The 22,543-nt window shown below is 36.5% G+C and overlaps 2 protein-coding genes, 1 non-coding gene and 1 pseudogene across 5 annotated transcripts; all 4 read left to right on the forward strand.

The window, feature by feature from the left end:
- Positions 1–6,572: 6,572 nt before the first annotated feature.
- On the forward strand, positions 6,573–6,680 carry LOC131179591 (small nucleolar RNA R71). The gene has a single exon (XR_009148481.1). It is a non-coding gene; the product is annotated as a small nucleolar RNA R71 (small nucleolar RNA).
- Positions 6,681–10,843: 4,163 nt separating this feature from the next.
- On the forward strand, positions 10,844–12,511 carry LOC110633270 (1-aminocyclopropane-1-carboxylate oxidase homolog 1). Its single transcript, XM_021781788.2, has 3 exons — positions 10,844–11,474; positions 11,667–11,988; positions 12,131–12,511. Exons 1-3 carry the CDS (start codon positions 10,954–10,956, stop codon positions 12,380–12,382), a joined length of 1,095 nt encoding a protein of 364 aa, XP_021637480.2. The 5' UTR covers positions 10,844–10,953; the 3' UTR covers positions 12,383–12,511.
- A 6,263-nt stretch (positions 12,512–18,774) lies between these two features.
- Positions 18,775–20,647, forward strand: LOC110633272 (two-pore potassium channel 1). 3 transcript variants are annotated; one of them, XM_021781790.2, is made up of 3 exons: positions 18,775–18,927; positions 19,158–20,080; positions 20,192–20,647. In XM_021781790.2, exons 2-3 carry the CDS (start codon positions 19,197–19,199, stop codon positions 20,277–20,279), a joined length of 972 nt encoding a protein of 323 aa, XP_021637482.2. In that variant the 5' UTR covers positions 18,775–18,927; positions 19,158–19,196; the 3' UTR covers positions 20,280–20,647. The 3 variants fall into 3 exon arrangements, with proteins under 3 accessions (XP_021637482.2, XP_021637481.2, XP_058001152.1); XM_021781789.2 differs by having other exon boundaries at positions 18,861–19,036; XM_058145169.1 differs by lacking the exon at positions 18,775–18,927 and having other exon boundaries at positions 19,047–20,080.
- A 736-nt stretch (positions 20,648–21,383) lies between these two features.
- On the forward strand, positions 21,384–22,077 carry LOC110633271 (1-aminocyclopropane-1-carboxylate oxidase homolog; annotated as a pseudogene).
- Positions 22,078–22,543: the final 466 nt, after the last annotated feature.

Below are 22,543 nucleotides of genomic sequence, written 5' to 3' on the forward strand. Positions count from 1 at the left end.
CTTCGAGAGGAGAAGTTGGACGGGAATGGGGAGGCGACTCCATGGTTCTTGATAGTGCAGATGGAGGAGATGAGGGCAGAAATGAGAATGCAGGGAGAAGTTAGGGTTTATCCGACGAAAATGCGAGTGGAGAAAAAGGGTATGCCGGAATTGAGGTCGTGGGGGAAAAGGGGTGAGCAGGGATATCGGGAGGTGGAGGAGGGAAGAGAAAATTGCCGAAAAGAAATTTGATTTGAATCGGGTTTGTGTAGAAACTGCATAAGTGAAAAGTGATTTATGCATAACCTGTGCACTCTTTTATACATGTTTCAGAATGATTTGAACTTCAGAGAAATAGATCATGCATAAGTGCATAAGTCATGCACTGTCCTTATGCACTATTCGGCAAGTTTTGAAATCTTGGGTTGGTGGTCATGCAGTTGTGCATAAGTCATGCACTCTCTTTATGCACATTTCGGTGGGTTTTGGTGTTTGGAAAATGTGGTTATGCAGTTGTGCATAAGTCATGCACTCTGCTTATGCATGTTTCGGTGGGTTCTGATTGTTATGGAAGGTGGTTATGCAGAAGTGCATAGGTCATGCACTCTGCTCATGCAGGTCTCGGCAGATTTTGGTGTTTGGGGTTGGTGGTCATGCAGTTGTGCATAAGCTATGCACTCTGCTTATGCACTCTTCGGTGGGTTTTGAGATTCAGAGTGTGAGGTCATGCAGAAGTGCATAAGTTATGCACTCTGCTTATGCAGACTTCGGCAGAGAGAGAAAATGAAGAATTTGAAGTTATGCAAATGTGCATAAGTCATGCACTCTGCTTATGCAGGTTTTGAAAGATATAAAATTTGACAAAATTAGGCTATGCAGAGTTGCATAAGCTATGCACTCTTCTCATGCACTTTGCAACAGGGATGAAAATGGCAAAAATTGTGGTTATGCAGGATTGCATAAGCTATGCAGTTGCTTATGCACAATTCAACAAGATTAAGATTGCAATGGAACATGATTTGCAAGTGTGAAAAATACCATAAAATGAAGAAATGTAATTCTATAAAGCATAAATCATGAGAAATTTTCATCAAAAACACATCAATATATACAAAGTTCATCAAAAATGCATCACACAAGCTTGTAGAAGATGGATCCTGCATAAATGGCATTTGTGACCCATGCCATTTTAACTCAAATTCTGCAAATCAACATTTAGCACATTAAAACTCAATAAAATCTGCATAAAGTTGTATCTATTCACAAATGATGAACTCCCCAAGTCATGCCAAGAAAAATGCAGTATTGTCCACCTTGAATTCCACAACCCAAATAATTTCAAAACTACAAAAATGACCAACTTATCACCATATTAGCATTAAAAGCACATTTACTTAAAAGTTACACACCCAACCTCACCAAGAACACAAGCCATTTGCTGCAGACACCCTTTTTGCTGCAGATTTCATTTTTCCTCTGCATAAACCAGATTGCATCTCCTGCACAGGTTATGCAGCAAAAATCAATCAGTTTTTGGGAGAATTTGAAGGACAAAATTTTCAAGTTAAGAATCACTTCCCCAACAGTTCACCAGCCTTTCTTCATTGAAATACATCTACAAGGGACAAGATTTAACAATGTCAAAAATTGAATTTGGGGAGATTTAAGATAAAAACAAAATCAATGAAAATGAAAGTAAATCAGCAAAAGCAAAATAAAAGGACTTGGGATGCCTCCCAAGAGGGCTAATTTATAGTCCTTAGCTGGACTTTTCATGAATTTCACTCAAAAGAGGTGAGGGATTGGAGAGCTTGTAACAGCTTGCTCCTATTATTGGGTCTCCAGTTATGTAATGTTTCAATCTATGCCCATTGACCTTAAAATTCCCAGATTTTTCACTCCAAATTTCAATTGCTCCATAAGGGAAAACCTTAGAAACTCTATATGGACCAGTCCACCTTGACTTAAGTTTTCCAGGGAACAATTTCAATCTTGAGTTGAACAACAAAACTAAATCACCTTCTTTGAATTCCTTTTTCCTAAGATGCTTATCATGCCAAACTTTAGTTCTTTCTTTGTAAATACGGGCACTTTCATAAGCATCCATCCTCAGTTCCTCAAGCTCATTAAGTTGCAATAGTCTCTTTTCTCCAGCTTGCTTAAGATCAAAATTCAAGGTCTGAATGGCTCAATATGCTCTATGTTCTAGCTCCACAGGTAAATGACAAGACTTACCATACACCAACCTAAAGGGAGTAGTTCCTATAGGGGTTTTGTAGGCAGTCCTATATGCCCATAAAGCATCATCTAGTTTGATAGACCAATCTTTTCGAGAATTGTTCACTGTTTTCTCCAAAATATACTTGAGCTCTCTGTTAGAAATTTCAACTTGTTCTGAAGTTTGAGGGTGGTATGGGGTAGCTATCTTGTGCACTACACCATACTTCCTCATTAAGAGCTCAAATTGCTTATTACAAAAATGGGAACCCCCATCACTAATTATAGCCCTAGGAGCTCCAAATCTGCTCAAGACAAATTTCTTTAAGAATTTCACTACCACTCTAGCATCATTAGTTGGAGTTGCAATAGCTTCCACCCACTTTGACACATAGTCAACCCCAACTAAGATGTATCTATTATCATATGAAGGAGGGAATGGCCCCATAAAATCTATTCCCCAAACATCAAATAATTCCACTTCAAGAATATTATTTAGGGGCATTTGATCTCTTTTTGACAAATTTCCACTCCTTTGACATTTATCACAATCCAACACAAATTTCCTCACATCCTTAAAAAGATTTGGCCAAAAGAAACCAGCTTGCAAAATTTTACTAGCTGTTTTAGAGATTCCAAAATGTCCTCCATAATCAGAAGCATGGCAATGATGCATAATACTTTGTGTCTCCTCATCAGGAATACATCTTCTAATTAGACCATCACAGCATCTCCTAAAGAGTAAAGGATCATCCCATCTATAAAATTTCACCTCATGTAAAAACTTTTTCTTTTGTTGCCATTTCATACCTAGAGGTAAAACTCCACAAGATAGATAATTAACAAAGTCTGCATACCAAGGTAGTTTAGCAACAAGAGAGAAAAGTTGTTCATCCAAGAAAAACTCATCAATAGGGATTTCATCCAATTCTTCTTCATCCAATTTCAACCTACTAAGATTATCAGCAACTACATTTTCAGCTCCCTTCTTATCTTTAATCTCCAAATCAAACTCTTGTAGCATCAGAATCCACCTAATGAGCCTAGGTTTAGCCTCCTTTTTACGGAGCAAATACCTGATGGCTGCATGATCCGAAAATATAACCACCTTTGAGTCAATAATGTAAGGTCTGAACTTTTCTAATGCAAAGACAATTGCTAAAAATTCCTTTTCAGTTGTTGCATAATTTGTTTGAGCCTCATCCAGTGTTCTACTAGCATAATAAATAGCATAAGCCTTTTTGTCCTTTCTTTGACCAAGAACAGCTCCAATTGCATAGTTGTTAGCATCACACATAATTTCAAAAGGTAGGCTCCAATCAGGTGGTTGCATGATCGGTGCAGTGATAAGAGCTTGCTTCAACCTGCAAAAGGCATCCAAACACTCTTGGTCAAATACAAATGGTGTGTCATTACTTAACAAATTAGACAAAGGTTTGGCTATTTTAGAAAAATCCTTGATAAAGTGTCTGTAGAACCCGGCATGTCCTAGAAAACTTCGAATTCCTTTGACATTGGTAGGAGGAGCCATCTTCTCTATCACTTCAACTTTGGCTTTATCAACCTCTATTCCTCTGTTAGACACCAAATGTCCAAGCACTATCCCTTCCTGAACCATGAAATGACACTTTTCCCAGTTTAACACAAGGTCAGTATCTGCACATCGCTGCAAAACTTTAGAAAGGTTAGCCAAGCATATGTCAAATGAAGATCCATAAACAGAAAAATCGTCCATAAAAACCTCCATTATGTCTTCAATGAAATCTGAGAAGATTGTCATCATGCACCTTTGAAAAGTGGCTGGTGCATTACACAACCCAAATGGCATCCTTCTATAAGCAAAGGTTCCATATGGACAAGTAAAAGTAGTTTTCTCTTGATCATTTGGATGGATAGGGATTTGAAAAAAACCTGAATATCCATCTAAATAGCAAAAGTAAGAATGCCTAGCTAGTCTTTCCAGCATTTGATCAATGAAGGGAAGTGGAAAATGATCTTTTCTAGTGGCAACATTTAATTTTCTGTAATCTATGCACATTCGCCAACTAGTCACTGTTTTAGTGGGAATTAATTCATTATTTTCATTTTTGACAACTGTCATTCCACCCTTTTTTGGAACAACATGTACTGGGCTCACCCAAGTACTATTTGAGATAGGGTATATGATCCCTGCATCAAGCAACTTCAAAATTTCTTTTTTAACAACTTCTTTCATATTTGGGTTCAACCTCCTCTGATGTTCAATAGATGGCTTACAATTTTCTTCCAAAATGATTCTATGCATGCAAAAGTGTGGGCTTATTCCCTTAATGTCATCTATGGTGTATCCTAAGACTTTCCTAAATTGTCTCAACACTCTTAACAACTTATCAGCCTCTAAGGTACTCAAGTTTGCATTTACAATTACTGGATAAGTGTTATTAGTGCCAAGAAATTCATACCTGAGCTGAGAAGGAAGTTGCTTAAGTTCTACCTTAGGTGCATCTTCTTCCTTGAATGATGGTTGCTTAAATTCGACTTTTTCCTTTTGTGTGAGTTGAAAAACTGGAGCAGAAATGAATGGTGGACTTCCCTCTAAGTGTTGAGCATATGCAGCCACATGAGGGTTGTCATAGTTTATCCCTCCTCCATGAACCAAACAATTTTCAAGTGGATCTTTTGGATATTTCTTTCTGAAATGTTCTTCAACCAGCTCATCAATAATATCAACTCTCAAGCAAGTATCAGCTTCAGAATGATGCTTTTTCATAGTGTTATTAATATTGAAAACCAATTGCTCTTCACCAACTCTAAGTGTCAATTTTTCTCCTTTCACGTCAATCAAAGCACCAGCTGTAGCCAGGAAAGGCCTTCCCAAGATAATTGGAATATTAAAATCTTCCTCCATGTCCAAGATGACAAAGTCAACAAGTATATAGAACTTTCCAACCTTCAGAGGCACATTCTCCAAAATCCCTTCAGGATACTTGATTGATCTGTCAGCTAACTGAAGAGAAATATGGGTTGGCTTTAGATCTCCCATATTGAGCTTCTCATAAATTGAGAGGGGCATGAGGCTAACACTAGCCCCTAAATCACATAAGGCTTTTGTAGAACATGATTCCCCAATGTGGCATGGAATTGAAAAACTCCCTGGATCCTTGAGCTTTGGAGGAAGTTTCCTTTGGAGGATAGCACTACATTCTTCTGTCAAAGCTACGGTTTCATCATCTTCAAGTTTCCTCTTGTTTGAGAGAATTTCTTTCAAGAATTTTGCATAAGAGGACATTTGTGAAAGAGCATCAACAAATGGCACATTTATGTAAAGTTTCTTCAAAACCTCTAAGAACTTCCCAAATTGCTTATCAAGCTTGGCTTTTTGAAATCTTTGTGGAAAGGGAAGTTGTGGCTTGTAGGGCTCAGGAGGTATATACTTCTCTTCAATTTTCTCTTTACATTTTTCTGCACTCTCTTTTTTTTCACTCTCATCAGTTTCTTTCTCATTTTCTCTCTTCTCACTATTTTCACTCTTCTCATCATTTATAACTTTCCCACTTCTTAAAGTAATAGCTTGACACTGCTCTCTTGGGTTTTCTGATTGACTTGGTAGTTTTCCAAAAGACTTGGCACTTGAGGAAGATGCTTGTTGTGCAATCTGATTTTCCAAAGATTCATTATGTGTTTGCATCTGTTCTAGCCTTGCTTTCATCTCTCTCATCTCCTCATCATGCTTATTTTGGTTAGCAAGAATTTGTTGCAATAAAGCTTCAGTGGTGGAATTTTGTTCTTGCTGTTTTGGTGGAGGATTCATATTTTTCTGCTGAAAATTAGGCAATGGTTGCCTATTTTGCTGATATGGAACTCCTTGTTGCTATTGTGGTTGAAAATTCTGATTTGGAACTTGACTTTGCTGATTTCCCCATGAAAAGTTGGGATGATTCCTCCAATTTGGATTATAAGTTTGAGAATAAGAATTCCCCATTTGTTTGTTTCCATAATTACCAACATATGCTGCTTGTTCTCCATAATCTACTCCACAGCTGGTAGTTCCTTCTGCATAAGCCACTTGTTGTGAACTTCCAGATGATGATGATGAACTAACCAACATACTCAAATCTTCCATCTTCTTAGCCAAAACATTTGTAAGTGCATCAAACTTTGCATTAATCATGTTGAACGGATCAAGATCATACATCCCAGCAGCTTGCCTCTTTTGAGTTGGAGCTGGTCCTCTTGGACTACTCCAAAGATGAGTATTCTTTGCAATTTTCTCCAATAGCTCATAAGCTTCATCTTCATGCTTCATAATAAATTCTCCTCCTGTTTGAGCATCAATAATCCCTCTAATTGCAGGAGTGACATTTGTGTAAAAATTCTGGTTTATCATCCATTTTGGAATGGCATGATGTGGGCATTGTCTCTCTAATTCCTTCCATCTCATCCATGACTCATAGAGAGTTTCATCTTCTCTTGGTCTGAAAGCTGTCATTTGATTCCTTAATTCTTGAGTTTTTCCAGGTGGAAAATATTGTGCAAGAAATGCATCAGTGAGTTGCTCCCAATTTGTAATGGAATTGTGAGGTAAAGAGTCAAGCCAATCCAATGCTCTATCTTTCAAAGAGAATGGGAATAGCTTTAATCTTGCTGCATCATCAGACACTCCAGGTTGTTTTTGCATATCACAAATCATAGCAAACTTCTTCAGATGTGTGTGTGGATTTTCAGAAGGATGTCCTCCAAATTGAGAATTTTGAATCATTTGAAGAACTCCAAAATCCATCTTGTAACTATTTGCATCAATTCTTAGTCTTGCTATGCTCTCTCTCAAGTCATCAAAACGTGGAAAAGCATGATTCATCATACTTCCCCTAGGCAGATTAGCATTAACAACTTCTTCACCATGGGCTGCATCTTCATTGTTTTGACCATTTCCAGCATTACCAACACCAATTCTTATTCTTTCATCAGCCATGTCTTCTTCTAATTCAGTTTCTCTCAAGGCTTCTTTCCTTTTTCTGGTTTCTTTCTTGTTGGCTTTACAAAATTTCTCAATTTCAGGATTGAACAATAAGGATGTATCACTTGTGCTTCTAGCTCTTCTCATAAAAGATTAAAAGTACCTGAAAAAGAACAAACAAACATAAAATGAAAATATAACAAAATAAAACTAAAAACAACTAAAATAATCAAGAATTCAATCTTAAACAAACAACTCCCCGGCAACGGCGCCAAAAACTTGATGCGTCCCTAACCGCAAGTGCACGGTCGCATTACAAATATCTGATAAAGATATCGTTCCCACGAGGAGTTGAGTTAATGATTGAATTTTTAATATAAAAGTTGACTAAATCGAAGTATTTTTGAAATTAAAGTAATGAATTGATGGGTATTGAGAATATGGAATCTATATGTGCAAAATTAATATTCTATTCATCAATGTATTAATTAAACTAAAATTGCATCAAATTGAAATAAGCAAGTTCAAATATGCCAAGATTCTAAAATGGCAAGCAATTAAATTCAATTGAAAATTAACAATGGTAAAAAGGCGATTCCGGAGTTCGGGATTTCATATTCGAGCTATTTTGGGATTTTAAATTGGTTATCCAATCTTATGAAACTTATGGGTTTTAAGGAGATTAATTCTTAAATCCTTTGAATTCCCTTTCGAGTGAGACAAAGAGTGCCTTAATCAATCTAATCCTACTTTCGTGGACTTAGAGTTAATTAAGACCCATTAAGTTCTTTAATTAATCTGTGAATCCTCTTAATCCTTAGCCTATTTCTAGGTCTAAGTTAATTAAGTCCAATTTCTTGATTATCTATCACAGGGCCTTCTCCTTTCGGTGCTTCAACCATGGATTAAGAACATCACTTAATGGGATCCTACACTAAGCATGTCATTAAGCACACAAGAAATGAATAAAACTCATTAAGACCACAAAATATGGATTACCCAATCAAAATCCACAAAATATCTCAAATATTACATCCTTTACTCTAGAATCAAAAGTAAACTACTCACTATTCATAATGCTTACAAGATATTATGAGTTTATAAGGAAATAAAGCTTTAATCTAAGCTAAGAAATAAGAAATTAAACACTAGAAATGTAGAAAAATGTAAGGAAAGAAAGAAATCTGCAAATCTTGGTTGAAAATGGTGTGGAAGGTGAAAGTGACTCTTCAAATTCTGCCTCTCCTCTTCCTTTCCTTTTCTGTTGCTTGTCTCTCCTTCTAAAATGGGAAAATGAGACTATTTATAGCATTTTTCTGACATGGAGCCCTAAAATGGTGTGTTCTAGGAGGAATTATCTGAGGGAATCTTACGCGACTCATTAATGAACTCTTTATGGGATGCATAAGTGGATCGCATAAGTTATGCGATCCCTTATGCGATTCACTGATCTGGTTCACTTATGCGAAACTGCATGACTTGGTGCATAGGTTATGCACAATTCCGTGAGAGTGTATAAGGGAGGCGTGAATGTGCATAAGCTATGCAGTCTCCTTATGCACATTTCGGTTGGTTCTGGAACAGTGATTTTTCCCCTTATGCAGATCTGCATAGCTTATGCGGCAAGTTATGCACAATTTGATCAATGCATATTTCAGCTTGAAAACTTGTTTTTTACATCTTTGGCTGTAGAAGTCACTCCTCAATGGCAAAATTTCTCTTCAGTCCTTCAAAAACACCATTTTTCCTACAAAACAAAGTAAAAGATACAAATTAATCCAAAATCGACAATTATGGAAAACTAACTAATTAACTAATGAAATTAGCTAAAAATAAGTAATAATAGAATAAAATAGCTATGAAATTAGACCTAAATGACTATGCAAAATGTATGCATCAGAAGTGAAGGAGGAGAGGTCGGGCGCGTGAGGGAGAAGAAGGAAGAAAAAGAAAAGGGCAGGTCCGATTCGATTTGGCCGGTTCGATTTGGCCGGTCGGATCCGATCCGGTTCGATTTGACCGGTTCGATTCAGAATGCAAAATTTTAAATTTTTACTCTGCCTTGGGACCGAAAACGAGGCCTAAAAATTCTAAAAAAATTCTAGAAAACTCAGAAAAATTTATAGACTCCAAATATATTTTTAGTTTTGCCACGTGCTCTTTAAATTAACTTTTAAAAATCATCAAAGTTTTATATTTTCGGGAAATCAAATCCGATTTCGAAAATCCGAAAAATTTCAAATAATTTCTTAAAATTTAAATAAAATTAAAATATTAATATTACGAACAAAATAATAAATTTAAAAATTTAGGGTGTTACATAACCTTTCTCCAAAGTTGTTCAGCCCATAAAATTCATTCAAGCTACCAAAATGCTTAGCGACAGATCTATCTTCTGCCACCACAAACAAATTTAGCGTTTGAAGAAAAGTCTATTGCCAAGTCTCGCTGCATATGGGTTTAATTCAAACATCTCTTACAAGCAAGATACCTCAAAATCTAGCAATTCCTTGTAGCCATGAACATTGATAACGATAGAGTTAGGAACACTTAAGACATATCAAATGAGAGAGAAAAGGAATATTGACGTCACTGCGAAATAATGTCAGAATTAGAATGAATCATTCAGCTTGACAATGACCGTTTCCCTCATCCCATCAAAAGGACATGAAGAAAGAAAAGAGAAATAAAAGAACCAGCAGGAGGACTCTTCCGAACTAGCTCAAGCTTGTCCCAGCTATTGCTGAATACAAGACTAAATCCAGAATACTCAAATCGGCTGAGAAACTCTTATTTAAGCTGGAATAATGCTCCAATGATGATTCAAGGCCGGTGCTACCCGCAATTCCCCCTAACAGCATAACTTCCTATCGATTCACTTCCAGCTGTCCTCTTTTAGAATCACCCTTCTTCCTAAAATTCTTCTTGTAGTAGACTCTCAGTGGCTTTGGATCACCGCCCACCATTCCTGAATCATCATACTGCTCATCTCAGATAATAAATGAATTTTTCCTTATCCTTAATTGCAATTTTAAGTATCCAGATGGCTTAATTTCAAAAAAAAAAAAAATGTCCTTCGACTAGAAATTTATATAAAATTAAATTTATGTTTTCTCAATGCCTACAATAATTTTTTTTTTTTAATTTTTTATATTAATGTTGTCTACTAAGTGTAAAATAGTGTTAAAAAGAGGAAAAGGCCTGAAATGATGTGAAATGAAATTGATGAACTAAATGGTAGAAATAGTAAAACAATAGTTTAGACTTTACTCATCTCAAAAATTAATTAAAAAAGAGAAGTGTTAGAATTAAACACCTAAAGTGTGAAACACAGCTGAAATGGTTATTGAACAGATTTAATATAATAAGCCGTGTGTAACACGTCTTAAAAAACTAACTCAAGGACCAAGTTCTTATTATTCTTATCATAAACTAACATGAAATATTAACTAAGAAATTTAATTATTATTATTATTATTATTATTATTATTATTAACGTCAATTTCATGAATTATAGTGCGTCCAAGCAAAGTCAAAATGAAGAAAGTGACCTAAATTATGTTTCTTAGTTGCCATGACGTTTGGATCTGTAAAATTGACTACAAACAAATACAGGAGTTCAGCTAAGACAAGCTAAAAAGATTTGTTTGAATTTTCTCCCTTTTTGTTTTCAAATTATTGATATGAAAATTATATATTATTTCTTATTTTTCTTGTGCAAAAAGAAACAATAGAATAATTACAAATCTTATCGTAAATCCATATGTCTTATATTTGTCATTGCCTGAATATTATTAGACTGGATCACCGAACAAAGGAAGATGAACTCCACATTAAGCCCTGATTATTGCCGGAAAACGGAGTTGAAAGCTTTTGATGACACAAAAGCTGGTGTTAAAGGACTTATTGATGCTGGAATTACCGAAGTTCCTCTCATTTTCCATCATCCACCTGATGACTCGAACAAAATTTCACATACCGCTGCTGATGCCAAGTTCACTTTTCCTGTAATAGACCTTGGAGGCGTTGATCAAGATTTAGCTTTGCGCAAGGAGATTGTTGACAAGGTACGAAATGCTTCAGAGACTTGGGGATTTTTTGAAGTGGTAAATCATGGGATTCCTGTGAGTCTGCTAGAGGATATGAAGGATGGAGTACGTAGGTTCTACGAACAAGATACTGAGCTGAAAAAGGAATTCTACACTCGTGATCTCACAAAAAAGGTTGTGTACAATACTAACTTTGATCTCTATAGTTCACGATCAGCTAATTGGAGAGATACCATTGCTTTTCGAATGGCTCCTGATCCTTGCAAACCAGAAGATCTGCCAGCTGCATGTAGGTAAGCATCAAAATTATCTATTCTTGTTGAATTTTATTTTGTGATTTGCTTAATTGCAGACAGCTACTGTTTTCTGGGGTTCTATCATGTTTTGGGCTTGAAATGAAATCTTGGAATATTATGTTCAAATTCCTTAATTTTGTCTTCTAATTTATCAAAGAAGGGATATTCTCAACAAAGTTTATTGCGCAGAGATATTGTAATCCAGTACTCTAAGGAAGTACAAAAATTGGGAAATTTACTATTCCAATTATTATCAGAGGCTCTTCGTCTAAACCCAAACCACTTGAAAGACATGGATTGTGATGAGGGGCTTGTGATTCTGTGTCACTACTACCCAGCATGCCCCCAGCCAGAATTAACCATGGGCACAAGCAAGCATGCAGATAGTGACTTCCTCACCGTGCTTCTTCAAGACCATATTGGTGGTCTCCAAGTTCTCCATCAGAATCAGTGGATTGATGTTCCTCCCACACCGGGGGCTCTGGTGGTTAACATTGGAGATCTTCTACAGGCAAGCCTTCTAACTTTATTTGGTAAAGGAGTGTGTTCAACCCTATTTACATATCATTAAGTTTGCTGCTAAACAAAACATATGAACCCATTTTTGCTTGCTAATGCTATTGCTAAGAGTGTAATTCTTACTGATTTTTCAGCTCATATCAAACGACAAGTTCGTAAGTGTTGAGCATAGGGTGCTGGCAAACCATATAGGACCAAGAGTATCTGTGGCAAGCTTTTTTACCACAAATCTTATGTCAAGATCCAGACTCTATGGACCCATCACAGAGTTGTTATCAGAAGAGAATCCTCCAAAGTACAGAGAAACCACAGTTAAAGAGTACGCTGCTCACTTCGTTGCAAAAGGCCTTGATGGGACTTCTGCTCTGCTGCATTTCAAGCTCTGAAACCTAGCAATGACAATTATATGGGCGTGGAATCTAATTAGTTAGCACTTTTCATGGAATTTGATCAGTATGATTGTGGACAATTTTTTATGGAATTTTATAAAGATTATTGTGAACATTTTTATGGAATTGACCATGATGACTCTGAACCTTGGTCTCTCTAGCCTTGAGCCACAGCAAGATCCTAACACAATCCTGTCCTGTTTATCTGAAGGGTACTGAGAATATGGAGGAAGTTAAAAAAAAAAAAAAATTCAACAAATCAGCTCCCAATTTATCACCAAGACCGTTGAAGATACCTTCAAAGAGCGCAGATATTGGGTGAATTTAATTAGTGACCAATTTGTAAATTAATGACATCGCAGAAGGGGAGAATCTTGTTTGTTTGATACAACTCAACTCAACTCAACTAAATCTTTATTCTAAAAATTTGGAGTCGGCTATATGGATTCGCTTTCTCCACTCTAAACGATTTTGGATTAAATCCTAAGAAATGTGTAATACATCTAGGTCATGTTGTACTAGTCTCCTCCAAGTCAATTTAGGTTTACCCATTCTTTTCTTTCTATCCTCTAACCTAATGTGCTCTACTTGTCTAACTGGAGCCTCCATATGTCTACGCTTTACATGACCAAACCACCTTAATCTTCTTTCTCTTAACTTATCCTCAATTGGCACCACTCCTACATTTTCTCTAATACTCTTATTACGGACTTTATCTAGTCTAGTATGGTTACTCATCCACCTTAACATTCTCATATCTGCAACTCTTATCTTAGACGCATACGACTCCTTCAGTGCCCAACACTCACTACCATATAACATAGTCGGTCGTACTCCTTCAGTGCCCAACACTCACTACTATATAACATAGCCGGTCGTATGGTTGTACGGTAAAATTTTCCTTTTAACTTATTGGAAATCTTGCGATCACATAAAACTCTCGTGGCACGTCTCCATTTCAACCATCCGGCTTTAATCCTATGACTAACGTCCTCCTTACATCCCCCATCTACTTGAAGGACTGAGACGAGATATTTAAAGTAATTACTTTGGGACAGTACCACTCCATCCAAACTAACTCCTTCCCTATCATCAGTTTGCCTTCACTTAACTTAAAGCCCTTTGACTGTGCCAAGTCTAGTTCAAGGATATGTTCATAGAATTTTGCTAATCGAACTTGATAAAACTCTTTGCAAATTTTTCTCATTTCGTCTTGGAACTGTGTTGTGCCTCGTTTGCGAAGTTTCCAGGTTTAGCACCAATGTTCATGCGAATCGCCATTTTCTGTATTGTTTCAACGAGTTATGGCTCTTTTTGTACTCTAACTTCGTAATTATGAACTCCGTCAGTTTCTTCTTTCGTAGATGTGTGAAATTCTTGATGGAACCAGTCTTGATGAGAACCTTCTTTTTCCTTCTTTTCTTGATGTTAACATAATTACAGCAATCAACATGATTATAGGAGATTTGTGTAGTATAATTACAGCAATTAGCATGATTATAGGAGATTTGTGTTAGCATAATTACAGCAATCAGCATGATTATAGGAGATTTGTGTAGCATAATTACAGCAATTATTATTCTTGTCTAAATTAGCTTATATTCTCATGTATAAATAGATGTAATATCTCTGTAAATAAGACACAAATAAATACACAATTATTTCCTTTATTACTTATATTCTTTCTTCTAATATGGTATCAGAGCCGTAAAGTTTTTATTTCTAGTTTCTGAGGTCTCTCTTCTCTCTCTACTACCTGTTCTGGTTCATTCTTTCATTCCTGTTATTATACCATTTTTTTTTTCTCCTCATCTTGTTATCAATGGAGAAATCTGATATTTCAAAACCTATTGCAATAGTTCTTACTGGTTCCAACTATAATATTTGGGTTCAAGGAATGAAAAGTTTTTTGATAGGTCGCAAGCTTTGGCGTATTATTACCGGAGATATCACTACGCCGACAAGAGAGAACGATGAAATTGATGCAAAATTTGCTGACCGTCTTGAGGATTGGGATAGTAAAAATCATCAGATCATCACCTGGTTTCGCAATACCTCTGTCTCGTCCATCCACATCCAATTTGCTAATTATAACTCTACAAAAGAAATCTGGGATTTTTTGGCTAATCGATATCAGACCACTAGACTTGCCTACTATTATCAGTTATGGACTACTCTTCATAATCTGAAATAAGAAGCAGGTCAATATGTGAATGATTTTCTTGCCCAGGTCCAACCCATTTGGAATCAAATATCTCAGGTTAAAATCAGTGAAGATCATCTTCATCTCATTCAAGTTCTAATGGCTCTTCGATCAGAATATGAGGCCGTTCGAGCGTCCCTGCTACATCGAAATCCACTCCCATCATTGGATACTGCTATTCAAGAGATTATTTTTGAAGAGACTCATCTCAGTTTGGATAAAACTTCTCAATTTGAAACTGCTCTTGCAACTACTCGATCCTCACATCAGAAATCTGGCAATCAACTCTGTAAGAATTGTAATCAAATTGGTCATGCTTTTACATATTGTCCTACTATAGAATGCAGATATTGTCATGGTTACAGTCATATTCTTGAACATTGTCCCACACGCCCTCCAAGACCAAAAGGAGGGCATTCTAAATTCAAGAATGTCTCAAAGCCTGGATCTTTCTCTATCACTACTGTTGCTGCTACTGAGGGTTCTACTGCCATCACCATGAGTGATCTTGAGGCACTATTCAAACAGGTTATCTCTTTTAATTCTCCTGCTGCCATGTCTGCCACTCCGAGTAATTCTTATTGGTTTTTTGACTCTGCATGTTGTTATCATATGACCACTAATCTTAAATTCTTGTCTTCTGCAAAACCTGTATCTTCCTTTCCATCAATCCATACTGCAAATGGTACTAAAATGAACATCACACATACTGGTCATGTGTCTACCTCAAATCTTCATCTCCCTGACACCTATTATATCCCTAATTTGGCGCTCAATCTTATTTCTGTTGGTTAGTTGTGTGAAAAATGTCTAAATGTTATTTTTTTCTCCCCATGGTGTCCAGGTACAGGATCCACAAATGGGACAGATTCTTGGGGAGGGTCGCAGAGTGGGTCGATTATTTGAGCTTGCATTTTTACATCTTCCCCAGAGATTTGTGTCTGCAGCCACAATCCCTAATTCCTCCATTCACCAATGGCATCTTCGTCTTGGTCATGCTTCTGCCAGTAAAATTGAACCTTTAATTTCTCATTGATTATTAAGATCTACTAATTTTAAATCATTTAATTGTTTAAATTGTCAGCTTGCAAAATAACCTGCATTATCTTTTTCTCATAATAATACTACTTCAAACACTCATTTTGGTTTAATTTATTCTGACATTTGAGGTCCTTCTCCTATTTCTTCAATAATTGATTTTCGTTATTTTGTGATATTTATTAATGATTATTCTCGGTTTACTTGGATATATTTTTTAAAACATCGATCTGAGTTATCACAAATTTACATCACATTTGCAAAAATGGTTAAAACTCAGTTCTCTTGTGACATTAAAATTCTCTGAACAGACAATGCCATGGAATATCAGGATTCTTCTTTACTTTAGTTTCTTAGTCAACAAGGCACCGTTGTTCAATGTTCTTGTCCTCACACCTCTCAACAGAATGGGTGAGCCGAGCGCAAGCATCGCCATATTCTTGATTCTGTACGTATTCTTCTTTCTGCCTCATGTCCAAAAAAATTTTGGGGAGAAGCAGCTCTTCATGCTGTTTATATTATTAAGCGTCTTCCTACCTTGGTTCTTCATAATTTATCTCCTTTTGAAAAGTTGTTTGGACAACCTCCTGACTATTCCATCCTTAAACCTTTTGAATGTGTTTCTTTTGTTCTTTTACAACCTCATGAACTTACCAAATTAGAACCCCGTGCTCGTCTATATTATTTTCTTGGTTATGGCATTGAACACAAAGGGTATCGTTGTTGGGATCTTGTTTCTAATAAGTTACGCATCTCTCATCATGTTACCTTTTGGGACAATACTATGTTCTCTTCTCTTTCCAAATTTTATCACTCTGTCAATACTAACTCTCTATTTTTCACTGACTCCTCCAAAGAGCTGTTTCCAAGTCCTGATCCAGGTGATTGTGATGTGCTCAATATTAGCCCAACTACACCTGCCCCTGTTGAATCTGCACTAGTTGTTGATCCCGTACCTGCGCCTGTATCTCCTCCTAGCACTACTCTTCATTGTTCTACCCGTGTAAGATAAGCTCCTCATTATCTTTCTGATTTTCACTGTTACTCTACTATTGTAACCCTTCATGAGCCTCGTTCTTATCATGAGGCAAGTACTGACCCTCTTTAGCAGCAAGCTATGACTGACGAACTTCAGGCTTTAAAGAAAACTCATACTTGGGATTTAGTTGATCTTCCACTAAACAAGACCCCTATTGGTTGCAAATGGATTTACAAAATCAAGACCTGTTCTGATGAAACTATTGAACGCTACAAAGCTCGCTTAGTAGCCAAAGGGTACACTCAAGAGTATGGTATCGACTATGAAGAAACTTTTGCTCCAGTGGCCCGATTAACATCTATTCGCAGTCTCTTAGCTATTGCTGCAGTTTGTAAATGGAAACTTTTGCAAATGGATGTCAAAAATGCTTTTCTTCATGGTGATTTAACAGAAGAGGTTTATATGCATCCTCCTCCCGGTTAACATTCTTCTCATAAGGTTTGCAAACTTCGGCGAGCCTTATATGGATTAAAACAAGCTCCTAGGGCCTGGTTTGCCAAATTTAGTTCCACTCTTGCTCAACTTGGTTTTCTTTCTAGTCCACATGATTCTGCATTATTCACTCGCCGAACTGATAGTGGTATTGTTCTTCTGTTGCTTTATGTTGATGATATGATAATAACAGGAGATGATTCATCTGGTATTTCAGAGTTACAACATTATTTCAATCAGCATTTTAAAATGAAAGACCTGGGTTCTCTTAGCTATTTTTTGGGTCTTGAAGTTTCTCAAAATTCTAATGGCTATTATTTATCTCAAGCCAAGTATGCATCCGACTTACTTTCTCGAGCAGGCATCACTGATAGCAAAATAGTATCAACCCCATTGGAGCTCAATTGCAAACTTACACCTCTTGATGGCACTCCTCTTGATGATCCTACTTTATATCGACAGCTTGTCAGGAGTGTTGTTTATCTCACAGTTACTCAACCTGATATTTCATATGCTGTTCATCTGGTCAGCCAGTTTATGTCTGCTCCTCGCTCAACTCATTTTTCTGCAGTACTTCGAATCCTTCGTTATATCAAAGGCACTCTTTTTCATGGTTTGCACTTTTTCGCTACCTTATCCCTAGTATTATCTGGCTACTCTGATGTTGATTGGGCTGGTGATCTGACAGATCGTAGCTCTACAACTGGTTATTGTTTCTTCTTGGGTAATTCTCTTATCTCTTGGCGTAGTAAAAAGCAAACTGTTGTTACACGTTCTAGCACAGAATCTGAATATCGTGCTCTTGCTGATGCTACATCTGAATTACTTTGGTTACGGTGGTTATTAACTGATTTGGGTGTCACTCATTCTTCTGCCACAATGCTTCATTGCGATAATAGAAGTGCTATACAGATTTCTCATAATGATGTATTTCATGAGCGTACCAAATACATCGAAATTGATTGTCATTTTGTACATCATCATGTTGCTCATGGCACCATATGTTTGATTCCTGTCTCCTCTATCAGCCAAACCGCTGATATATTCACCAAAACGCATCCTCTCGCTCGCTTTCAGGATCTCTTAAGCAAATTCAAGTTGGCACTTGTGCTACCACCTTGAGTTTGAGGGGGGGGTATTAGCATAATTACAGCAATCAGTATGATTATAGGAGATTTGTGTAGCATAATTACAGCAATTAGCATGATTATAGGAGATTTGTGTAGCATAATTACAGCAATTAGCATGATTATAGGAGATTTGTGTTACATAATTATAACAATTATTATTCTTATTTAAATTAGCTCATATTCTCATATATAAATAGATGTAATATCTCTGTAAATAAGACACAAATAAATACACAATCCTTTTCTTCATTACTTGTATTCTTTCTTCTAACACTTGAAATGTAGCTCGTAAAGATTACATCATTTGAATGATTTCACCTGTATAGTTCGGTAATTTACATGGAATTGGACATAAACTGTAAAAATCAAGTACATATCCATCCAAAAGATATGATTTTCCATGGTAACTTGGATTGGTGTGTGAAACTTCCTAGTCGCGTCTTCACATAACCTTCCCAATTCCCTGTCTTCTGCCAGAAGCATAAAGAATGACAATCCATTAAATTTTAGGGGAGCTAAGCTGCGAAAGACAATGATGCCAACAGGGTTTATAGTGACATGAAATTTAGAAGTTATAGGTAGGAATTTTCAGGGAATTTTCCCTATTGAAGAGTACTTTAAATACCAAGTGAACCTGCTTCCACCATAACTCTTGCTAAGCAATTACATGCCAATCTCGGGAAGGTCAATCGCAGTGGAGGTAGTTGTATCCAGTCTTGTTAGTAAGAGTTTTAGTTTTGCTCCTAATTTGACACACACTGCAAAGCAGGGGTTAGGCTGCGCACAATAATTCCCCGGAGCCCACGAGTGTGAGATATATGTTTTGTTCTCTGGGTCACCTTTTTTTTTTTTTCATTGCCGAAATTTACCATTGCTATGCATTTAAGTAAATGGTCACTTGCAGAATTCACCATTTTCAATAATTTGCAGGTCCATTAAAGACCGGTATACTTTTGCTATTCTATCTTAATGGCGTCCAATGGTGCAAACCAGCCCTTGAATCCCACCCCTCAAACAAATAATGCTTTTGCTTCCAACAGAAGAAATTTTCTCAATATTAAAAGTGCTCCTCTAGCCAAGTTTGTTTCATCAGAATTTGGCGGCAAACCTCCTAGTGCTGAATCCATTTTTGGGAAACTCCACAGCAGTTTTAGGGAAGTGGCTGTGATCTTGGCGTTCTATTTGGGTGTTGGCACCTTATGCTTTTACTTTGCCATAGGTGATCTCAAAGGGAAGAAAACAAGTCCAATTCTTGATGCTCTATATTTCTGTGTTGTGACTATGACCACCGTTGGATATGGGGACCTAAAGCCTAATACTAGCTTTGCAAAGATACTTGTCTTTGTTTTTGTCTTCACAGGGATGGCACTTGTGGCATTAATAATGAAAAAAGTTGCAGACTACTTGGTAGAGAAGCAGGAAATAATGCTGGTTAAAGCTCTAAATAAGCAGCAAGAGAATGATCCATCTAAAATCACGGAGGAGACAGAATTCAACAGACCTATGTTCAAGTGCCTTTTGGCCATGGCCATTCTTTCAGTGCTTATGATAATTGGAGCCATATTCTTATTTGTAGTTGAAGGTCTGGACGCTATTGATTCCTTATTTTGTGTTATTACAACTGTCACGACCCTAGGCTTTGAAAATGAGAGCTTCTCAACTAAAGGTGGGCGTGCTTTTGGTATATTTTGGATACTGAGCACTACTCTTGGCTTGGGCCAGTTTTTTCTCTACGCTGCCGAGGTATTCATTGAAAGCAGACAAAAGGCACTGGTTAATTGGATTCATACCTGGAGGATGACGACCAATCATGATCTGGAGACTGTTAATATTGATAATGATGGAGTTGTTGGGTAAGTGAATTCTGCATTAGTTACAGATTTCCTGCTATTGCATTGCAAATTGTTATATCAAATATATAGATGGTTAGCTCTATCACTGATTCTCTTCTTTCTTCTTGACAGTGACAGGTCTGCCGAGTCCATCATATCAAAGCTTAAGGAGATGGGGAAGATTAGCCAAGAAGATCTCTCCCTTGCATTGAATTCTTGATGTTGGTAAATCTGGAAGGTTGTCAGCATCAGATTTAGTGCGTGCTAAAACAACACAAAAGAAGCGGTGATCTGAGCCATCAGGAAGAGGAGTGGTTTAATGAATTTGTATAATATTTATATAAAATTTATGTTATGTGTAATGTAAGTCTATTATTCTAAGTCTGTCTGTTCGTTCACCAGGGTATGGTTGTCCTTCCCTCATTCGGGTCAGGGCTCTAGCCCTCTAGCGTTCAACATTGGAGTTGTTCTACAAGAAAGCTTTAATTTTGTAATGGGCTCTAGTCCTTTAAGATGTCCTCCAACAACACTTTTTATCTGTTCCTATGCTGCAAAAGCAATATTGGAATAAAATTTTGTTTGCTATGATTTTATTGACTAAATATATATTTTCATTTACCTCTGATCTTGGTTTAAATTGAAGGTTTTATTATTTTTGCTAGAGTCTAAGTCCAATTAAAATTAGAAAGTTTAGTACAATTTAAATTATAAAGTTTAATAATTATAATTCTAAAAAGACTAGATTTTATATATATATATATATATATATATATATATATATATATATATATATATATATATATATATATATATAGCGTAGTTGATTGGTCATTATATAAAAAGTATTGTAGAGAGCACACGAAGTAGAGAATTGTGTTAAATTCTGTGAGTTTTGTTTGAGCGATTTGTGAATGTGAGAAAAATAATTACTAGTTGTATTAATTTTAATATTGTTGAGATAAAATTTATTAATTTTGATTATTTTTCAAAAACACTTCTAAGGAATTCTATTTATAGATAATATTTTTTATTTATTTCCAAATGATAAAATAGAAAAGCAGATAAAATATCACAGATAGCCGCTACTGATAGATTAGCCGAAACAATATGGCGGCATGGGCCTACGAAAGTTGTAATGGGCCTCATGGCGATGCTGGTCAACGCCAGTCAATTGAGCCCACAATCAATTTGCTTGTTGCTTTTTCGACTGATCTCGAGATGGAACGGGTTTTGCAATTATAATTGGCCAAAATTCTAGAATGCATTCTGAGCAGCCGCCGTTACAATAATACACAGCATTTGCATCGCAAAGTCCACAAACAGTTTATGCAACTTGCCATAAATTTTATGCTCGTGGATGCTTTTGTTTTGTTTCTTCTCTCTTTTCAACTCTGTCTTTGCTTTGTCCTCAGGTTCAATAGCCAGAAACTATGGATATCAATTCTTGCCGAATAAGTGAATTAAAAGCTTTTGATCACACAAAAGCACGTGTGAAAGGACTTGTTGATGCTGGAATCACCAACATTCCTCATTTTTTCCATCAGCTTCTGGATCACTCCACCAAAACTTACTTGCTGTTGATGCCAAGTTCAGTTTTCCTGTCATCGACCTCCAAGGCCTCCATAACGATTCAATTCGGCGCAAGGAGGTTGTTGACCAAGCCCGAAATGCCTCGGAGACTTGGGGATTTTTTCAAGTGCTCAATCATGGGATTCCTTTCTCTGTTCTCCAGGAGATGAAGGATGGTATTCGTTGGTTTTACGAGCAAGATATTGAGCTGAAAAATGATTTTTACAGTCGTGATTATGCCAGAAAGATTGTGTATAATAGCAATTTTGATTTTGATTTTTACAGTCCTTGATGGCATTTCCCCTTTGGTGCATTGCAAGCTCTGAAACTCAATAATCACTGTGAACCTTTGTCCTAAGATTGATCCACTAGACTAAACTTCGAATGTGGATCCTTTAAATAAGAAAGGTTCATATCTGCTTTCTTAATGGCAGGAGCTGAACTGATTAATTCAATTTGCTGAATCATATATTCATACTTTTATTATAATTGTGAGAATTATTTGTCTTAATCTTGTATCACGATAAATTTGAAAATTTTAAATTATTTTTTACGTCTTCTTTTTCATCCTTATACAACTCAACTCAACTAAACCTTTATCCCAAAAATTTGGGGTCGGCTATATGGATTCATTTTTTTCATTCTGAACGATTTTGGGTTAAATCCCCAGAAATGTGTAATGCTTCTAAGTAATGTTGTACTACTCTTCTCCAAGTCAATTTAGGTCTACCCCTTTTTTTCTTTCTATCCTCTAACCTAATGTGCTCTACTTGTCTAACTGGAGGCTCCGTATGTCTACGCTTCACATGACCAAACCACCTCAATCTCCCTTCTCTCAACTTATCTTCCATTGACACCACTCCTACCTTTTCTCTAATACTCTCATTACGGACTTTATCTAGTCTAGTATGGCCA

The sequence above is a fragment of the Hevea brasiliensis genome, chromosome 4 (genome assembly GCF_030052815.1).
Source record: "Hevea brasiliensis isolate MT/VB/25A 57/8 chromosome 4, ASM3005281v1, whole genome shotgun sequence".
Lineage (NCBI taxonomy): Eukaryota > Viridiplantae > Streptophyta > Magnoliopsida > Malpighiales > Euphorbiaceae > Hevea > Hevea brasiliensis.

Coding starts and splice junctions, on each gene's coding strand:
- LOC110633270 (XM_021781788.2), top strand. CDS start 10,954: ATGAACTCCACATTAAGCCCTGATTATTGCCGGAAAACGGAGTTGAAA. Junction 11,475..11,666: donor GATCTGCCAGCTGCATGTAG/GTAAGCATCAAA, acceptor TTTATTGCGCAG/AGATATTGTAATCCAGTACT. Junction 11,989..12,130: donor ACATTGGAGATCTTCTACAG/GCAAGCCTTCTA, acceptor CTGATTTTTCAG/CTCATATCAAACGACAAGTT.
- LOC110633272 (XM_021781790.2), top strand. CDS start 19,197: ATGGCGTCCAATGGTGCAAACCAGCCCTTGAATCCCACCCCTCAAACA. Junction 20,081..20,191: donor GATAATGATGGAGTTGTTGG/GTAAGTGAATTC, acceptor TCTTCTTGACAG/TGACAGGTCTGCCGAGTCCA.